Raw genomic sequence first — 22,484 nt, forward strand, 5'->3', positions numbered from 1 at the left:
ACACTAAAACCGTAAGTGGAAGAATCCGCAAAAAAAAAACAAAGTTCCCAAGGCAAAATTAAAACCATACATGTCAATGTATTTTGAATTAAAGCACTTACACTTTATTAAATTGTGATCTTAATTTTGTCTCAAGAGCTTTATTTTTTTTTTGTTTTATTGTGGATTGTTTGGTTTTTACAAAGTTCTGAGTTTTTGTTTTGTTTTATATAAGTGGAAGAATGACTGTGATGGAAAAGGAGGGCACAGTTACTCTAAGAGAGTTTCTTGGAGATAACAAAAAGATGAACAATACACTAGAAAAATTTATGGAAGACACACTGGAGTGATCTAGAGAGGGGGAATTGCTCCTCAGCAATCATGCCGATGTGATTCAAGACAACATGGAGGAAAATGAAAAGTTGCTCTTATCGGCCTTCTAAATATGAACAGCCATAAAAGTATCTGCATCATCTGTCTCTACATCCCTCCAAGCAACAATACTAATACTCTAGAAGACATCCTCTCCTGGACTTCTTCTAATATTAATCTAGAAACCTTCATTTTGGGTGATGTAAATATCAATTGGGGCAAAATCTCTAACCAAAATCCCTCAATAACCATTAACCTATTTAATGTCTCCCAACTCATTAACTCCATAACCAGACCAAACAAAGCAAATCCTCCTGGCTCCATACTTGATTGGATTCTCGTATCTCATCCAAATAAAGTTATAAAATCTGACACTTCTCCAGACCCCTTAGGAGACCACCTCCCTGCCTATGCTATATGAGCTACCTCCTCCCCTCCCCACTCCCACCACTACACTCATACTCGGAACCTCTCTAACTTTAACCCTACTTCCTTCTCTGACTCACTTAAACTCCCCAACTGGAAACCTCTAAAACTATTACCACTAGATGAAGCCGTCCACTACTTTAATTCAACATTCTTAGCCGTCCTTAACTCCCAAGCCCCAACTAGATTTATAAGAGTTAAAGCTAAAACATCCGCTTGGCTCACCAAAAATACAAAAAAGTTAATGCTCTAAAGAGACAAAACCTGGAAAACGTACCATAAACACAAACAACCTGAAACACTCCTTAAATATAAGCAGTTAAGAAACCTAACCAAAAAACAATTCATTAAAGACAAGAAGTCTTACTACATCCAACTTCAAGAAAACCATGCTAGAAACCCAAAATGATTCTGGAATTCCATCAATTCACTCCTTAGACCAGGTACTAAAAATAACCCCTGTCCAGACACCAGCAAAACCGACCCCGAAATTGCTTCTCTATTTAATTCCTTCTTCACCTCTACCATTGCTGAGCTAAATAAAACATTTCCCAACAATCACCTCTCCCCTGCCACTACTCAGTCTTCATTAAACTGTTCTTACCCCTCTTTCAAACTGCAACCAGTATCTACCGACCAAATAAAGAAACTCCTTCAAAAACTAAAACATTGCTCCAACCCCCGCCATAACATCCCATGTGGCTTCCTAAAAATTGCGTCTGACTCTATTGCTCTTCCTATCAGCATCCTAATTAATAGATCATTACTTGAATCCTCGTTCCTTACTATGGCATAGCTGTACATCCTACCCCTCCACAAAGGTGGCAAAAACTGTTCTGTCTCAAATTTCCACCCTATAGCCATTCTCTCCTCTATATCCAAAATTCTAGAAAAATGTATCCACCTACAACTCCTGCCATTCCTTACTAAGCACCACCTTCTCTCTCCTACCCAACACTGTTTCCGCCCAGGTCATAGCACAAATACTGCCCTCCTCTCCTTTCTACACTCAGTCAACTCTGCCCGTGACTCCGGTAATTTAGTATCCACTGTCCTACTAGACTTATCTAAAGCTTTTGATACCATCTCTCACACCCACCTTCTAAATCACCTATCTAACCTCAACCTTTGCCCTGAATCCCTTTCCTGGTTCTCCAGCTACCTTTCTAACAGATCCCAAGCTGTAAAATGGGGCCAAGCCACCTCGACTTTTCTTCCGACCCCTACAGGAGTTCCTCAGGGTTCCATACTTGGCCCACTACTATTCAATATCTTCATAAATGATTTCTACAAAGCCATCCCTAGCACAAAAATTGTACAATATGCTGATGACTCTAATTTGATATGCTCTGCCCCCAACCTAACAGACCTCCAAGCCCTAACTCAAAGTGCCTTCTCTACCACTGAAAACTGGATGTTACAAAATCACCTCTCCCTAAACGCCAACAAAACTAAAATACTCCTTTTCTCTTCATCTAAATCCTCCTCCCTTGACAAAAACTCATTTCAAATTTCCAGCCTCAACAACTCCTCCATCGAGATCGTACCCTCCACCAAACTTCTTGGTGTCACAATCGACGATCAACTAAAATTTAATTCCCACATCCTACTAAACATCAAAAAAGCACATATAAAACTGGGTCTACTGTATAGAAACAATCACTTCCTCTCTCCTCATTCTAGACTAACCCTTGCTTCCACCTTCCTCCTTCCAACCCTCCTATACGGTGCCCCTGCTCACTAATCTCTCATCCTCTCTTACCACCAAACTAGAGTTATGCTATAACAAAGTCGCTAGATTTGCAACTAACGCCAAATCTTCTTCACATCACTGCTCCTCCCTTCACTCCCTTAACTGGCTTGAACTTCCCAATCAACTTAACCTCCTCCAACTCACCACAGCCTTCAAGCTCTTTCAAAACCCCTCTAACTGCCCTGCTCTTTTTTACATTCTACTCCCCTATACCCCCCCTAGACCACTTAGATCTTCTCAACAAAACCTAAACACTGTTAATAAACCCCAGCGCCCTGCTGGCCAGCTTCTCTTATCCTTCACCCTTGCTAAAAAATGGAATGCCCTGCCTTTGTCACTTAGGAAATGTACCAACATAAATAACTTCAAAAACCAGCTTCATTTCTACCTTTTTCAAAACAGAATTTGCAACTGCACTCTTCTGCCTATAAACCCCTAAGCTTTCTACTCCATTCGCCCCAGACTAACCTCCTCCTACTCTGCTTCTTATTCCTTTCTAAAGTATTACACTTAGTGAACAACATATTACACTTAGTGAACAACATATTACACTTAGTGAACAACATATTACACTTAGTGAACAGCATATTACACTTAGTGAACAACATATTACACTTAGTGAACAACATAGTAAAACATGTATTACTCATGTGATGCCTTTCGTACCAAACTAAAAATTGAAATTGTTGTATTTCTTTCTGTTGTAACTACCTGTTTTTTTTTAGTTATTCAGACTACCAATTAACTTTCCATGTTAATTGATTTCATTTTAGTAAACATAATATTTGAATTGCTAAAATTCCTTGTTTTGGAGCTTTTTTCCCCGGGCCTCCACTGAAAACGGGCTACCAATGCCCAGTGGACCCCCCGGTAATCAAACTGAAATAAATAAATAAATAAATAAATAAATAAATAAATAAAGGGTGAGGCAGCAGAGGCCAGGCTGAATTTGAGAGAGAAGCTACTGAGAGATCATCATGACAGGTCATGAAGAAATAATCTACATTTGAGTAAAATTCAGTAAGTTTTGGAAGGCAAAAACTATGACTAGTTTTTCAGTCAGTTGCTAGCAAAATGAACCAATATCCTAGCTGAGTTGATACCATTAGAAGTGAAAGGGCACACAAGACCCCCTGGTATCCAGGCAACCAGAGAATTTCCAGACAAATCTTGATTTTATTTGAATCTTATAAGCAAAAGGAAGTTCTGTTGTCACATCTATGGAAGGTGAGGACAAGGTGCAGACCAGCAAGAGTGTTTATAGACCATGACGTCTCTGTTGAGACAAGAAGGAGGAGATTGGCCTTTCTGTTGGTGATTAAACTAGCAAAACATAAGGGAATAAAAGTGAAGATACACTATCCAGCCACCTGTAAGCTGTTTTTACTGAAGGGGACTAGAACTACAGAGGACTCTAAGGAGACACTTATTTGCTGAAAGGTAGAGGAACAACAGCAACATCACTAGGTGAATCAGCACAGATGTTGTAGTAGAGGGTGTCTACAAATCAGCAGATGGACATGACCAGAACAAATAGCACTCAATCTGGGAGACTATTTGGATTACCAAGAAATGTCAAATTTTGAAGGGAAGAGTGATCGCAGAGCAATGGAGAAATAAAGCACCTGCTATATAGCAATAACTCTGGATTATGTAAATATTGCTCTGCAACTTGAAGAATTAGAACAAAAGTATAAAGGAAGAAAGAGACATGAGGTTGGTGGCAAGGAGGGAAAGATTAATATTAACGACTGGTGCCAGGGGCATCATGAGCATCACAGTATAAGGTTTGTTATTATCATTATTTTTGAAGTGGAGATAGAAACAGTAGCAGGAAGGTGTGAATATATGTGATGCTACTATACCACCTGACAAGGAGGACTCATGACGCAACTACATTTGCTGATTCTTGGTTTGCATGTAAAAGCCAGTTTCTGGTTGGAAATGTAGGGCCTAATCTGGGGATATTTAGTCCATGCCTTGGAAGTACTATGAAAATTAATGTGGATAATAGTTCTTTCTCATTAACAATTTATTGTATAACAGTTATTTTTTGTGGAAAACAAAGTGATACATCAGGTATCAAAATTCAGAAATCAGCAGTTTGTAGAATGGTAATAATTAAATATGTTTATACCTATGTGTGGGAGTCATGCTGTGTTAAAATTAAAAGGGTGAATTAACGCTTTTCTAACTTGTTGAGACAAGTTAATGCAGGTCTATGATAGCCCTTTAACAAAGATAAAAAAGAGTAGTGACGGAAACTTTGACATGGGTATTGTTGAGTTGGGGATAAGAGTTCAATGGATCAGATTAGAGTTCCTCCCCTTCCTGAAGGTATGTGCCCAAGTCTAAATAGAGGGCTCTGTTCCCACACACGGATGTGAATTTTTATTTCTTACTTTTGAACATAGCGAGAACTAGCTATCCATATTCTGGTACTGGGCTGAGTCTACTGTATAAAACAGAGTAGAAGAAGTAAGATGGGTTACTGGTAAGAAGGATCAATATAAGGACTGAAGAAGGAACAATATAAGGACTGATGAAGCATCAATATAAAGACAGAAGAAAGAACAATATAAGGACTGAAGAAAGATAAATATAAGGACTGAAGAAGGATCAATATAAGGAATGAAGAAGGATCAATATAAGGACTGAAGAAGCATCAATATAAAGACTGAAGAAGGAACAATATAAGGACTGAAGAAGGAACAATATAAGGACTGAAGAAGGATCAATATAAGGACTGAAGAAGGATCAATATAAGGACTGAAGAAGGATCAATATAAAGACCCAACCATCAGAACAAAATCAGTTATGCAGGCAGATTGCACATTTTGCTAAAGTGGTGAATGATGATTAATAAAATGTGGTAATTAAAAAGTCTGTTTCCCCTAGTTATACATACACACATAACTTTTATCTACAGTAACTTGTAAAAAGTGTTTTAAACTAACAAGAAGACATCACAATAATAGCTTTTTTCTTCATCCTCATATTTTATTGGGAAGACAACATGTTCCTCTTAACTATGGATGTATATATGTATTTTCAGCAGAGCTTACAAAGGCAACCACAGTATGAAAGCTCAGGACTACATTGGGAAGGCATAGACATCCTGTTTGAAGTAAGAAGGTGACATCAGTTTCTTATGGTTTTTCATAGTCTCTTAAATCAGTGTTCAAGCCCAAACGTTGTTGAGCAAGTCTGATTCATTAAAGGTGATGTTATGTATGTCATTCCCCATCTAAGTAATAATATTGCTCTTAAAGGTAAAAACAGTAGTTAATATGTCAGATATCAACAGGTAGTTTATTCCAGATCATGGAGACCACAACTGTTAAGTATTTGCCCTGCATGTTCTTATGACAATATAGTATATTGAAGTTTATGATATTATTACTAGGTGATCTTAAGGAAATGTTGAAAATATATTGAAGAAACTCATCATTATAAATGCAAAAAAATGTGTAGTAATCCCCTTTGGAAAAAACAGTACCCACAAACTACAACATAGGAGGTAATCCCCTGAAATCTGAAGAAGAAATAAGGGATCTAGGGACCCAAGTAGATAGCCAGCTTTCCCTTGATAACCATGTTGCCAAAGTGGTTAGAAAATCCTTCTATGTGACCCATCTGATCATGAAAGGGTTTGCATCAAGATCTAAGGATGTAATGGTGCCCCTCTACTCTTCCCTCATCAGACCCATTATTTAGTACAATGCACCAATTGGAATGTACCTGGCTAGACATCTCCAGCAGCTGGAGAGACCACAGAGGTACCTAACCAAGAGAATTACTGGCCTCAAACAGTTGCCCTATGCAGCACGATTGAAAAAGCTAAGACTGTTCTAAAACTAGAAGCATATATGGGTTCATACCGCTTTCTCAGAGGCGATCTCTGTCTAACGTACAGAGCCATGTCCAACCCAGAATTGTTGAACATGCTTCATCTTAGCAAAACCAAATCTACTCAAGCTACATGCTCTAGGGATATAAACCTCAACACAACAATGAATAGAACATGCTGGAGGGATATATTCCCTTCGCAGAGACTTCCCTTACTATGGAACAGGGTCCCGATCTACATAAGACAGAGCCCCTCACTATCACTCTTCAAGAGGAACCTTGATGAGTGGATGGGTAACAGAAAGTTCACACCGGGGATCACACCAACAGCACTACTAGATAGGGGCCAAGGGTACTAGCTGCTAGTACAAGGGTCTAGGGAACTACTAAAGGGGCGGTGAATACCGCACAACATGGCTGGACTAATATATGCCTTCGGGCAGATAGCTCAGTACCAACCTATGAACCTATGAACCTTTAAATGTAACTATTGCTTTATTCCTCATGTAACGATAGTGGATAGAAAATAATTTAATTATTTACACCTACCGCTATAGTTTACATTTCCAACAGATGGAAATCATTTAGTATATTTATGCTGTACTGATTCCAGGTTCTTTAAGTTTACCTTAGATTACATGCAGAAGCTAGTGTTATATTCCAAAACTAGAAGCATATATGGGTTCATAGAAGGTTACTAGGCTAATGGCCCTTACAAGCCTAGCCATATTTATTCTTGGTTGCCCCAGTTGTCAGTGGTTAGGTGAGTGAAGTTCGCAGGGTAAGGGTCTATGGTAATTAATACCAACTTCCTCTGTCCAGGATGGACATGGGCACCACACAAGGAGTGAATTTATAGTTACCCATCCATTAATCTAGGTTGTGTTTGAAGAGGGTCAGGGAGGGACTTTGTTTCACATGAATTGGAAGCTTATCCCAGATATGTGGCAGTCACTGGGAGATGCATCTATCTGTCCAGTATGACCCGTTCATGTCAAAGGCTAGGTTAAGATCCCTGGATTGAGTGACTTTCATGCAGTTTGATTTATGAATGTGCAGCATTTCTATCAGGGCAGGGTCAGAGACTGCTCTGTAAGCCAGGTCACCCTTTAGCAAGCTGAAGGATACAGAATACAGTGACACGGCTTTCAGTCTTTCCATGTAAGACTTGTTTTGTGTACCCTTTAATTTCTTGGTGAGAAACCTCTGTCGCATCTCCAATTATTGGAGGTGTCTGGTGATTACATGCAATGTACTCAATTATTGGTCTGATGAGGACCAAGTATAATGGAATTATAACATCCTTAGATCTAGATGCGATGCCTTTACTTATAAGATGTGCCAGATAGAAGGATTTTCTCACTACTGTGGATATGTGATGGTCAAAGTCCAGAAGATTGCTATAACCCGAGTACCCAGACCATGTATCACTGGATCTACACTTAGGGGGGTACTGCCTATAATCTAATTAGGAGGGATGTCAGCTTTCCCAAAGGGAATAATAATGCATTTTTTTGCATTTAGCTTTAATATGTACCTTTCGCATCAATCATTTGTCTGCATTAACCCTGTCTGCAGTATATTAACATCATTGGGGGACTTAACAATTTCTCCCAATTTGCAGTTGTCAACGAACTTGGTCAGTCACAGGCCGTCCAAGTTTGCCTGGACTTCTGAGAAATAAATTCTGAACAGTAAGGGGTCCAGCACAGAACCCTGTAATATACCACTGGTGACTGTTTTTTTGCTAGAGGTGAAGTCACCCACTTTGACAGTATGTTCCTTGTCGGTGAGCCAGTTGGCTGCCCATCTGGTAATGTAGGAGTTAATTCCTAATTGGGAGAGTTTCTCTATAATACCTGAGTGGAAGATTGCCGCAAATGCCTTGGCTAGGTTAAGACAGGTGGTATGCACTGTCCTTCCTTCATCCAGGGTCTTGTTGATGTTCACAAATAAGTGAACCATGTTTAACAGACATGATCTCTCTTTACTGAATTTGAACTGGATTGGGTCCACAGTTTGGAAATTACCTATGTCCTGGTTAATCAGGTCTAAATGATTCTTTTCATGGCCTTGCAGATGAGGCTAGTTAAGCTTATGACCCTATAATTCCCAGAATCTGTTGATGGTCCTCCTTTGTTCAGAGGCATTACTGTTGCTGTCCTCCATTCTGCCAGAACATAGCCAGTTTGCAGGCTGTGGTTAAACAGGGATCCAAGTGGGTCTGCTTGGTCATGTTTTAAGTTGTTTAATAGGCAATCTGGGATGTTGTCTGGTCCCATTGATGCTATGTTTTTGGCCTTGGAAAGCACTGATGACATGCTCTCATGAGATAATAGGGTCAGGAATGGTGGCATGTATACTTTGGGGGATGACTGGAGGGGACAGGTGGGTGAAGTTTGCTCCAAATCTGTCTGCTAGCAGCTTGGCTATTACGCCTGTTTGGGGGGGGGGGGGTTGCCATCCACAACCAGTTCAGCACATAGCTGGGTATTCCCTTTTAGATTCTGGACATAGTTAAAGACTGCCTAGTGATTATCCTTAGATAGGGAGGCTATTTTTACTTCATTATTAGCTTTGGAGGATTTGGCAAGATCTCTAATGTGTTTGTTTAAGCTAGAGAGGGATTTCTTCCTCTGCTGAGCCAGTTCCCTCTTGTTCTTGGACATTCATTTCTTTCTCTTGCTGTATATACTAGGAGTCCACCAGAGTGGCTTGTTTTTTCAGAAAGACCCGGTTTTAATCTGGTCAGGTACAGTCAATTCTATACAACTGCTTAAGTGGTTATACAGGGCATTGGTGTACACCTCTGCATAGAAATTGTGTTATCTATGTCCAAGGAGGCTTTGAAACTTCTTATACCATCACATATAAGGAAGTAATTTGTCTTTGAAAAATTCTTAAGCATTTTTGAGGTTGATGGGATATCTGGTCTTATAATTACATCAAATGAGACTGATTTATAGCCCAGTCTTACCAGGGAGAACATCACATGGGGTGGTGGATTGCTCTAACATGTTAATGAGTACTATGTCCAGGACATTTGAGCCTCTTGTGGGTGTACTAACTAGCTTTTCCAGAGCATTTGCATTGACAAAGTCCAAGAACCTCTGTGCCAGCATGTTTGAGGTCATGTATGCTTCCCCAGTCGATGGTAGATCATTTAAAATCACCAATTTGTAAGTTGTTGGGCTGTATGGCAAGTGACTCCATTAAGTCCAGGTATGCAGTATGCTTTTCCTGTTTCATGGTGGGGGACCTTTAGCTAGCTATGGTGTGGTAAGGGGCTTTGCCTATAGTTAATTGGATATGGAGTAGTTCAAGAAAGTCATACTGTTTGAGCAATCTAGAGATGTACTTATCCTTAACGAGGATGGCTACATCTCCTCCATTGCTTCTTTCATGCTCAGTTTGTGGTCTGAACATATGGAAAACATTGGTGCTTTCTATGCCTTTGAACCATGTCTTGGTGAATGCACAGACATCAGCATCTTCCAAAATAAGAAGTGCTGCCAGGGAGTGCTTCTTATTTAGACTCCTAGCATTAAGCAGCAGTACCTTGAGCTTGTCTGGAGAGGATTTTGTTATGCTATGATGAGCAAGAAGCTTGTGTGAGTAGCCTCAAAACTGTCAAGAGGCTGATGCTGTATAGGGCACCTCCTTGGTGCCTCTGAAAAGGATACAGAAAGTACTGCTGGAGGACTCTGCATTATGGTCATCTTTTGTAGCAGTATGTTAGTTCCTCTATCCTGGGAAGAATGATTCAAAGCACCATGAAAGAGAAACCAAAGAGACAAGTCCATCTAAAGAGCAACTCCAAGGGGGCAGTTTTAGCTATCCTTGGCAAGTGAAGGAGTCAGGTGTGCACATTTGACTCTGTATGGAATAGCAGCGATCTTCTCTGGACTGAACATGACAAAAAATGGAAAAAAACGGCAGTGGTGAAATGGCTATTTATCAAGAAGGAAAATAATTCTCAATAGTTAACCACTCCAGTGGAAACAATTAAAAACTTGCTTTGTGTTTATTACACTACAGAAGGATAGGCTTTGTAATTTATAATGTATGCACTGTATCTTACAAACATGCTGTGCTCTTGTATCAGGGTATTTTAAGGAAATGCTTTTCTATGCCTCAGTACAGGATTAAGTCAGCATCATGGTTGCTGTGACTAACTCGAAGCAGGTACAGGGCTTCTAGAGAAGAGAGCGCAAGTAAAACCCAAAAGAGTTACAAGTGTTGCAAGTTATTGATGGATAGATGATTCAGTGTATGATTAACATACCAAACCATAAGGACTCTACACAACATTAAGAGGGCTGCAAGAACTTGATATAAATGTGAGAGGGATTCTGAAGGTTCATCAGCACGGAAGAAGCACTGACTGCAACAATTTGTTCTGTATGACTGAGAGTTTCTCCTGTAGAAATTCTTCAACATAAATTTTAATTCAAATGTGCAAGATGTTTATAGATGGCTCGGCTGTTTACAACAAATGAGTTGAATTCAGTGATTTCACACAAGTTTAAGTGACCAAACAATACACTCATAAAACATACAGAAACATCTGTTTGCACCCTTAATAGTGAACAGTCTCATGAAAACTGTGTCCTTATCACATCTTTTTTTTTTGCAATTTACATTCTTTGTATTTAAAGGGCGTAGCATTAAATTTTACTGCTACTGTATTACCTGAAGGAGCAACAGGTCAGTAACGGAGATCTAACTCCGTTTTTCAGCAAAACTGACAGATGGTTATGTTTCACTACAAGCTGTTCTATATGGCATACATGAATGAATGTTTAATGTTACACTACTTGTAATGTTTATTTGCCTTGCCTTTTGTGAAGTTCAGCCTGCAGTGTTTTTAATAAAAATCATTAAGAAAGTATCTGCACAAATCAGCACATCCTCCTAGTAATGTATGTGATTAATACAAGCTGTATTATAACAATATAAAGAGCTGTTATTGGGTAATGGGCTTTGGTACTAAAATCTGCAATTTTCCTGCAGTTCTTACAAAACATCTTCATAGTTCTTGATAACATTTTCCACAATCTTCTATTACCTTGGTTATAATAGACGAAGACAGTAGGAGTGATGATAGAGATGAGTGAGGCAATAACAAAGATGTCACTGAATAAGATAACCGTGTAACAAAAAACACTGCAAAATACAGTTGAATACACCTGCATGGTTCTAATAATACTCTCCTTAATACATTATGTACCTAAAGGAGTTTAGGTGTCCATTCCATATACAAGATACTGTTTTGCAGTCACAAACATGAGAGAAATATGAACTTTCAGTAACAGGAATTAATGCACCATTTAAATGAGCAAAGAATACATATATGCTCTGTGAACATTAGTCAGATTACTGTGGGCAATGATTAGCACTCAAGAAAATCATTCATGTAGTAGTGACACACGCACTGCACAAAAATAATAAATAGATATTGACAGAAAGCTTCCATATTCTTAAAGGCAACATCAGCACCATTGCCTTAAATTATTTAACCACTAAGCACCACATAGAAACAATTTGAAACTTAAAAAGAGAGAGGAAACAGAGAAGTGAGATGAAACATCAGAGTGCATTAACATGTCAGATTTGGGCTGAATAAAGAGGACTATGATTGGGTCTCCAATCGTAACCATGCTATGTGTTTGAGATGTGAATGCCAAGCAATTCACCTTGAGAGCAAAGTTCAAGAGGTAAGCCTTTACATCCATGTCAAGAACACGTAATAGGTTAAGATCGGTGAGACCTGATCTTAACTCTTTGTAGTGAATAGAGTTTTATCTACTCTATGTACTATCAATTACAAAAGAAAAAAAGAAAAATGCAACATGTTTTACCAGTTCTGAAAGCCAGTAACGCACTTAGTGAGTGCTCTCTTATAGACAGCAAGTAAGGAAAAAGTCAGGGAGAGCTTTAAATACTGGCCTAATTTAAATAAGTTATTTACAGACTGCCATTTGTAAACTTTCGGCAATATATTAGGAAAGATATTCAGGGACTGTTGAGAGTGAAGGAATGTCTCTTCCCTTATACTGGATCAAAACGTGTTAGGGGATGTGTAACAAATGTTAGAATTGTTACACACCTCTGAAAGCACTGTCATGGTTAGGTCTTGCATTACAACAGCGAGTAACAAGTTTATCTTTTTTCTAATTCTGAAGCATAATCATGATGCTCCATGGACTACATGGTTTTATATTAACATTTAGATTGACAGTCATATGGAAACTGTATAAACATAACACAAGTTTTGAGAAATAGTTGTTCTTTTAAACAGTTTAAAATTTGTTTTTATTACTTACGAATCACTTTAAAACTGAAAAAAAAAGACATTAGATGGAAGATTGTACTGTGGTGTCTTGTGTTTACAAAGATATTAATGTGAAAGAAGTAAATAGCAGCGCAAGAGAATCTGATTAAGTCTGTTTTGGTATTAGCAAAAATGGACGTTTCGAGAAGTGGTAAAAACAAGAAGCTGTTTGATAGTGTACTGTTCCACTTTCTTGAAACAAATGTCAAATATATCTTGTTTTCTCAAATGGAGTTCTTGAAGTACTTTAATCTCCAATGGCTGTATTCTGAGATTTTTGACAAAATGAAGTTATGTCTTCATGTTTCAAACAAATGTTCTTATCTCTACAACCATAAGAATAACTAAAGAAGTGTAAACAGTCAATTAATCTTTCCAGTAGTAGTATTCATTATGTTCTAGGTTTTAAACTGGCTTTTTTAAGTCACAACAAACACTGTGAATATAATATAATATAATATAATATAATATAATATAATATAATATAATATAATATAATGGATCTACGTCACTTCGCCAAAAACGCATTTGACCGAATTTCATTTCACCGAGACCAAATCGCAGAAAGCTCAAATCACCGAAAACTCATTTGACCAAATCCCCATTTCACTGAAAACAGTAGTGGCAGTGTATATGCCCTTTTCTACACTGTAGTAGGATCCTGGAGTTAGTATATATAGTTAGAAAAGTGTAACCCCCCCACCTAGCTTGGTTTTATATTGTCCAGTTTCTATTAAGACAATAAGTAAGTAGTTTTTAATCAAGCTAGGTGTGGGGCTACACCCACCCACCCACAATGTGGGGGGCTGTGCCCACATCCCCTAACTATATATATTAACTCCAGGATCACACTACAGTGTGGAAAAGGGCATAAACACTACCACTAGTATTTTCGGTGAAATGGGATTTGGTCTAATGAGTTTTCTGTGATTTGTGCATTCAGCGATTTGGTCTCGGTAAAATGAAATTTGATGAAATGAATTTTCAGCGTAGTGAAGTAGATTCAATATAATATAATATAATATAATATAATATAATATAATATAATATAATATAATATTTTGTAAACAGTTTACAAAATATCAGTAACTACTCAACTACACACGTTTTCAACAGCAATTTATTCATTCAGCTGTAAACATTCATGTGAGGCTAAGCAATTCTTTCTGTGTCACTTGGTTGTTAAAATACTTATAGAAATATGAAAATCATGACATTATAAATAAATAGTATATGTACTTTAATTAATATCACTTTAGCTGCACTAGGCATAGGCCAGGTGTCATTGCAGTTGTACTGTTCATCTTGTAAGCTTTAAGCGGAAATATTTCAATATCTTATTTGTTGCAAGCGTTTGGAAATATGAGTGCAAATATGAACAGACAATATTATAACCTAGAAACATCAGGAGGATATAACTAATGAAATACTTGCAAGTGTCACTCGTCTTTAATGGGAAAACAGGAGAACTGAAAAAAGTTACAAAAAAAGTTTAATTCTGCCATTGAGGGGAGAACAGGTGGGGATCCAACCTGAGGCAGCTGGATTTAATTGCTAACTCAGCTGCTTACCTTCCACTTCTTCTGATGAAGGTCATGGTGGGATTAGGCAGCAGACCAAACTTCATGTTCCTCAGTCACAGATTCTGGGTTATCCTCAGAGCTTCTCAAGAGTCCACAGGCCAGCCAAGAATTATAATCCCTCTTGCATGTTTTGGACATATTCTAGCCCCCCCCCCCAATTCCTCTCACTAGATGTATTTTGAACAGCTCCTCAGGAGCCCTTGAGGTATATTTATAAGATGCTTGAGCTACCTCAGTTGGGTCATGTCAGTTCAAAGGAATAGCAGCTCTACTCCAAGACTCTCTCAAATCACCAAGCTCCTCACTCTCAGAACATAGAAATCCGTGACCTTACAGAAAACCCTCCTTTTCCGGTTTGTACCTCTGAACTTGTTCTTTTGGTGGTCATAGTTGAGGTTTGGGAAGTAGATGGATTAGTTAACTGAGAACTCTGTTTAAGAACCCATCTATTGCTTTACCATCAGAGATTAGTTTAGAACATGCAAACCTACACATTTGCTCCACTCTGCTTTTTTGTTCAGTTTTATACTCTGTCATTACTCATGAAGATGATACCATGGTACTTAAAATCTTCCACTGAGGGTAGTTTCCCCAACTTAAAGTGAAAAATCCTTTTATATGACAGTATCATGGCCTTATTTATGAAGATATTTTAATTTCTCCCTGCTATGTAGATACCATTGTTTTGTCATTGTAGTGGTACTTTTATGCCGCAGGGCATTCCAGAAGTCTCTCTGGAACATTCTTCTGTTTGTAGGGCCCGCCTTAGTTAACAAATCACATCTAATAGGACTGATGAAAAAAATGATTCACAGGAATGACACCTAGGAGGTATTTTGCTTTAGTTAATGAGGACCCTGCCACACTAAGCATTTTGGGATTTACCACTGCAGCCAGACCTATGGGTGATGTCTACCAGTGAGTGCCTGCTGGATGGGGCACCTAATGAGCCTGGCCAGAGATCAGTCCAAAATATCTATAGTATAGATATTTGACTAGATTCAGTACTAATAGGGTGTTAGAAATGAGGATATAGTTAGGCTACCTAGATTATTATGATTGAAAGGGACTTTTAGATCATGGAATGTCTCCTCATTTGTTGGAGAAATCCTGAGTTTGTGCAACAGGTGGAAAAGTACAGGCTAGATCCAAGAGGATTCATTTGTACTTATAGTATGGGCTCTGTTATCACTGAACTTCACTCTCTCTCTACCAAACAATAAAAGCTAGATGTGCTATCCAATAAGGTGCAAAATAATACAGTACAGATCAGGCTCTATTTACTCCACAACTGCAATAATGTATTGTACAATTTTTAATGCAGAATGGGTTATTTTTTCATTATGTTTTGTTAATAAGGATAGCCTATTGAAATTTTTTTCTTGGAGCTGAAAGCTCCTGCTATGACCTGCTACTCAAATTAATGCATAGGCTAAGTGCATTAGGAGGTCCTCACTTCCTAGAAAGACACACCGTCAACCAGACCTTACAGGTGGAACACCTTACATTGGAAACTAACATATGTGATGATGTAACATTGAAACCCCAATGAAAGTAAGAAACTTCTCTTCTGAAGATGTCATTTTTTTGCTTACTCAGAATGCTGTTCAGGAATCATTGCCAAATACATACAATGACATCATTTTGTGGGTGTAGTTTAGTGGGAAAACTGAGTAGACAATGACATTAAAAATTCAAACAGCATAGTATATAATGCTTTTGTTTTTAACCACTTGTGTCTGTAATATAATGCACACAACTTGTAATGAAATTAATTGTAAAACAAAAAATGCTTCACAAAGTTGCAATTTTTAAAGTAGTTCACCAGAGCTAGGGTTGTTTACTCATGCAGCGTTCTTCTTTAATAGGATAGAGATAGGTCATTGTGGTGAAGTCATTTCCTTATTGACAGACGTAAGTGTGATACCGCATAAAGGTCACATGGCTGCATGGCATTACCTTTACACAGTCAAAAGCATGACCGACAGTATTTATTGGATTTATTTTATTGTTTAATGTCAGAATCGCTCAGCACTTTCTAATTGTGAGGTCGCATAATCTCAGGAAAATGACTTCCTCTCCCCCTTGAGGGTGTGAAACTTCAGAATTAGCACAATTAAGTAAAGGGGATATGAGCTGTGTAGGTTGGTTGTGGTCTGCCTCCTGAAATAATTGCAAATGTGGGTTGTGAGGAGATTTATTTGGACTTACCTCTGATCATTAACTTTTTTGCCGACTAGATTACTAGTTGACTTTAATACTGTTGACTATGTGAATGAGATCTGGCTTGATGCCATGTCTTGGTACACTTCTATTATTTATATGAATCGGGGATAGCAGTGCAGGGGGAAAAGACATATTCTTTATTCTAAACCTCTCAAACTTGTTGAATTCCATTTGCAGACAAGATGTGGGAGCTAGAGAACGAACACAGTTTTGCAGACACAGAGCAGACTGTACAATGCAGGCAGGTTTTTGCAGACACATTATAAATTACCTGGGTAGGAAAAGAATGTTATTCCTGTGTGTTTGTCAAGGGAAAATACTTACTTGTTTGAGTAAATGGAAGTTATCCAAGTATACATTACACAAACTATTTTCTAACAGCCAGTAGGTACTTTCATTAGTTACAAAAGGAGGTATCTAGGTGATGGGAATGATCTAAATTGTTGGTTTCTCACCCAATCTCTTGCATATGTTTTGAAAAAAAAGAATGAAGGGTATTACAGAATGGCAGCTTGCTTGTGTGTTGTAACAATATTAGTTAAACATTAAGCCAATATTATGCAACTGTATAATGTCAGCTTATATTGTTCCTCTTCTATTAATCCTACATTTGTCACTTATATAGCCCAGATATTAACTGTTCATGACTGAAGAGCACCACTGCTGAAACACTTGAGCATACACTTCCAAAGGTGCATTTAATATAAGTTTATAATTGCCAGTACTAAAACTAGGTGCTCCAACTCCAAAAGTCAAATTCAGCTTTGTTAAATTGGTCTGGCCTTCAGTACTAAAGCTAGAGGTGTAGAAGGCATGGCAGTTCTGTATGTTCTAATTATTATAATTACTTAGGGTAGCATTAAAATAGTCATCGGATCGAATGTGGTCTGAAAGAAGTAAATTAGGAATAAACACAATAATTAGGTATTAACATGATTCATGTGTACCTGGAAAAATCACACAAACTGTATGGGATAGCATTCTCATTTCTATGTGTGACATGTTTAGTACTGGTCACATTTAATGTAAATATTATTGTGTAACATTGTAGCAATAAAAACTCAGGCTAGAAACTATAGTCCCCCCCCCACTGTGGGATTAATTTAAAATGAAAATATATATTATTAATGTGTACAACATAACTTGACTCACATTTGTTTCTTATATTGTTAAAGTGGAAAAAACTGTTATCTATGGCAATACAGTTTAATATGTTCCAGGAGGCCCAACAACAAAACAGGTTAGGTATGTTAAAGCAGAGATCTGGGAAAAGGGCGTTCATATAATTTATTGATCTGTAGAAGAAGTTAGTATTAGTAATTAGAACTAAAACAAAACTGAGGCAAATGACAAGTCTGAGGAGGGCTTCTTTGAAGAAATTTTAAACTATCCTAAACTAGTATAAAGCAAAATTCCAAAGGAAAACAGCCATCAGGCAAAAACATACAAATATAAAACTATAGACTCAAGTAAAACAAAGAAGTACCCATGAACAAGAGACAATCTGCCTTTCTCTGCTTTCAAGCATTTTTCTTGTTTACATTTAGTACTGGGTGCTGAAACTGACAGCAGCAGCTCTCACTCTGGTTCAAACAACTTTCCTATAGCTTTTATGTGGGAGATAGCTTCATGTTTTTGGTCAAGTTCTGCAGCAGTTATCCTGATGAAGAAAGAACTAGAATTGCTTCTTCTCTGAACTGCTTCCATTGCAGTTTTTGTAAAAGTCTGAAGAGTTTTAGAAAATGGCCTTGATTTTTGTCTCTCTACAAACCTCCAGTACTGGTAGCCATCAGTTCTCTGTGTCTCTTTCCCAGTCGCATACATCTGTACCTAAATGCGTACATAAAAGACTAGAAGTAAGAGAGTGAATGTGACACTGACTGACTGAGTGCGTGCATGTCATGTGTGGTACACTGTCTGTGTTATGGTTGACAGATTATGTAAACAATACTTCTATCAGTTTTCTGTGCCATAGAGCTAGTATGGTTTGTGGCCTGTAGCCATATTTAATCAATGGCCTACCATGATCACCTTTTATAATGATTCAAGCAGACATAATTTGAGAGCAATTATTTTTCTTATGACAGTGATCCTTTTAATGAAGAGACAGAGGTATGTCAAGTAGCACAGTAGAGGCACGGAAAAAGATGTGCACAGATGCTGGAACATCATGCATCTCAGTTGTATGGCCTTTATGATTTTAGAATGTTACATAGACTGTTAACTGTATATTCATGGAATTAACATTGTAATTAACTCTGAAATATATAACCTTCTGTGAAATGCACGTCATTTGAAAAGCATGACCCACCACCTTCACTTGTAAGTTTTCACTGAATTTTTCTCCCCAGGTACTACGACATAATTGATGGAATAAAGGACCCAAATGTGTTTGTTCCTCCAGAATTCTGCAAATAGTCAAGGACAAAGAGTCAAGAAAAAGAAAAATGTAGTATCCTACCTTGGCATAAAATGCAACCCAAGGATGTGAAATATATATTAATTATCTATAACACTGGAAAAGGTTTATTTAGTCTGAAATGAAGATTTGGAATATGGTTACTTTTATATTAGATTTTTCAAAGTCACATTTGTTTCCTTTGTTGAGAAATCTTATTATAAATATGTATTTTATTAATATTTTAATAAATTAATCCTACACTATCAATTACTTCTACTCACTCATTATTTGCGATAGCAATTAATTATAACTTTTATTTCTGTCTCTGCTTATTTCAGTATTTCATATGGAGTGTAGTAGACAAAAGGAGACTTTATTATGCGTCCCCTATTTCACAATGTATTGCTTCACGTTACTCTGTAACATGCAGTACATCCATTTTGTACTCTGCTCTTTTATGGAACACCTTTTCTTCAACTGATGTGCACTAGGTATCACTGAGAAGGCAGATGCAGTCAAAAACAAAATAAGTCTTTCAAAAGTTAAGAATTATTTCAAACTTACAGTGTCGTGGGAAGCTAGGTAAATATCCTATTCTTACATCCAAATAACTGTATACTTGGTTCACCATATTACAGCTGTGTTGGTATGCATATTTTAGTAAAATGGAATCTCATCAAAGAACCTTCCAGGTAATGGAAATTCCTTTCCTAATTCAAGCAAAACTGAGACATTCAAAATGAATGCCCTTTCAGAATTTTCATTTATATAACTAGAATGTTGTGGGACATCATGGTATACACCTCTGGCACCTGGCACAAATGTTACATTATCCCCATGGCCTATGAAGACATGTATTATATACTGCTGCTGGCATATTGTTGTAGTGGGAAAGGTCCTTTCAGTCACCCCAGGGATTCTGTAAAGTCCTATAGATTCTGTTGCATTGTTGCTATGATCATACCAAGCTTACCGTTTCTGCAATCCACATAGCTGAGGATAGCGATGCTTGTTTTCAATGACACATCCTCAAGTGTGCTGTTGTGCAGACTGGGATATGTCTTTACCCTGTTGTCCCATCACAACACCTGGAACTCAACAATTGTAGGTATTTCTTTGATGGGACATTTATTTATTTTATTTATTTTGATTATAGATTGCACATACTGTTGTGTCTCTGGTATAGTGCTGAATGACAATTGCACAGTTGTCTTTGCTTCACCCAACTTTTCCTTGCCTGCTGATGAAATCCTTGGATTGTAGTTCCAGTATTGTTGGGGACATGATAGTATGCAGTAGTTTTTAACAACACTATACTATCTGCGGTAGAAAGTGCTATATAACATCCTTTAATTCCTGTTCTTTTATTCATTTTGCCTTCTGTGTGTTATATCAGTAGTCATAGTTTTCATGTTGGCTGCTGGTTTGGTATGTGTGTCCTATTGTTGCAGATCCTCTTACTTATAATCTTGACATGTGAAAGGCATCTCGTACTTTTAGTGCTACGGGAGTGTAGAAACAATCACTACCTTGTGTCTCGCTCTTCTGGTACTCTAGGAACTTTCCTTTGAGCTTTGTAGACTGATGGTGGCTATTTTTTGTCTTGGTAAATGCACTGCAATTTGAATCAGTTGCTTTAAATGGAATTGTGTATATTGGAAGTGGAAAAATAAGATCGAATTTCCTTCGTGACTGATTGTTTGCTCTGGGCAACGTCTCAGTCACCTCTTTCAATGACTTCATTTCTAAATCAGTGTCATTATATCTCTGAAATTCTTTTAGTTTTTCCTCTATCATTGGTAACTGCACAATTAACCATAGAATCTCTAATCCATATAGGTTCACAGGTATGACTGGCTTCTTCTAACAAATACCAGAAAACAAAAATGCCAAAATAACAGGAAACAGAAGGAGGAATGTGTACGCAATTAAACACTTCTAAAAAAACAAAGTGCAATCACTTTCATCCTGTAACAAAATAAGAACAAGAAACTTAGTCAGATGGTGATACTATTAATTAAAAAATATGTTAATTAACTATCAGATGTAATAGCACAAGACGTAGCCTATTAACCAGAATACTAAATGTAGTATAAAAAGGAATGGACATTGTCACATAAATATGGTTAAACATTTTGGAATGTTCTGTAAAAACTCATACAATTTCCTCTGGATTTATAAGAAGATGTTTAAAATTAGCTGCTTTATTGCTTTATGTATTGAATTGCCAGCACAATAATGTGAGTCCGAGAAAGCAAAAATGCATTGGAATTTATGAGGTATTGAAGGTAGGTATATCTTAATACTCATACTACTTCAGGTTTGAATGAAACAACTACTTTCAAATCAAAATGTTAATGTTTTGCTTTGTTCTTCTAGTAAATCTTCATTTTTCTGTGGGCTCAACATTTACACGGTTTATTATTTGGTCTGTATTTTACTTTCAAGCCTTAATTTTGCAGACTAAGCAAAATCCCATGTAATCATGAAGGTGACTTGTACAAAGGTTTTCTTACTATAATCTGCAAGAGTTTATTATAGGTCTTTATGCTTGCTTTTTTCAATAATTGATTCATGGAATGTCTTACCTTCATACATCATTGCTAAGAGTTCTCTGCCTTTACAAGCCTAGCCAATAATACCCAGGATATGACAATATTGCATCTTAATTCCCAGATATGGGATTGAGTAGTATCGGGATAGTGAGTCTTTAAGTTTTAAAGCCTTGAGTCATTTTACAGAATGCCTCTGCCCATAAGGGACATGGACAGTAGTCTGGGAGCAAATTTACAGTTCCCCACCCATTTATTCAAATTCTTTTTGAAGAAAGTGAAGGACAGTCTTTGTTTTATGAAGAAGGGAAGTTTATTCATAGGTTCATAGGTTCATACTAGGCTATCTGCCCCAGGGCATTTATAAGCCTAGCCAGAGTGTTTTTGGCTTTCGCCACCCATTTTAAATTAATTTTGCTCTGCCCTTTTTCGAGGTTAGTATACTGTGCCTCTGTGTAACAGTGACACAGAAGTGATACCCGGGGTAAACGTACGGTCTCCCATCCACTCATCAAGATTCCTCTTGAAGAGAGTCAATGAGGGACTCTGCCTATGCTGGACTGGGATTTTATTCCAGAGTGAAGGGAGCCTCTGGGTTATGAATCTGTCCCTCCAGCATGTCCTATTTATTTCAGTACTGAGGTTCAAGTCTCTCGAGCACATGGCTCGATGGGATTTGGATTTTCTGAGGTGCAGCATGTCCATTAATTCCGGGTTGGACATTGCTTTATACGTCAGGCACAGATCGCCTCTGAGCAGGCGGTATGCCACTGAGTAGAGCTGGAGTTTCTTTAACCGGGCAGCATATGGCATCTGTTTGAGCCCTTTGATCCTCTTGGTGAGGTACTTTTGGGGCCTTTCCAGTTGCTGCAGGTGTCTGGTAAGGTACATCCCAAAAGGGGCATTGTACTCAATTATGGGCCTGATGAGGGATGAGTAAAGAGGCACAATGACCTCCCCTGATCTAGATGTGAATCCCTTCATGATTAGGTGGGCTATATAAAATGTT

The 22,484-nt window shown here is 37.8% G+C and overlaps 1 protein-coding gene across 1 annotated transcript in view; it reads left to right on the plus strand.

Annotated features, from left to right (window-relative positions):
• LOC122805607 (ependymin-like) overlaps nt 1-19,190 on the plus strand; it is a 102,172-nt gene extending 82,982 nt beyond the window's left edge. The window contains exon 6 of the mRNA XM_044075848.1: nt 18,874-19,190. Within this exon, the coding sequence (XP_043931783.1) occupies nt 18,874-18,940 (67 nt within the window). The 3' untranslated portion in view covers nt 18,941-19,190. The remainder of the gene's footprint in view (nt 1-18,873) is intronic.
• The last annotated feature ends 3,294 nt before the right edge of the window (nt 19,191-22,484 follow it).

This window comes from Protopterus annectens, chromosome 6.part1 (genome assembly GCF_019279795.1).
Source record: "Protopterus annectens isolate FY-2018-M chromosome 6.part1, PAN1.0, whole genome shotgun sequence".
Taxonomy (NCBI): domain Eukaryota; kingdom Metazoa; phylum Chordata; order Ceratodontiformes; family Protopteridae; genus Protopterus; species Protopterus annectens.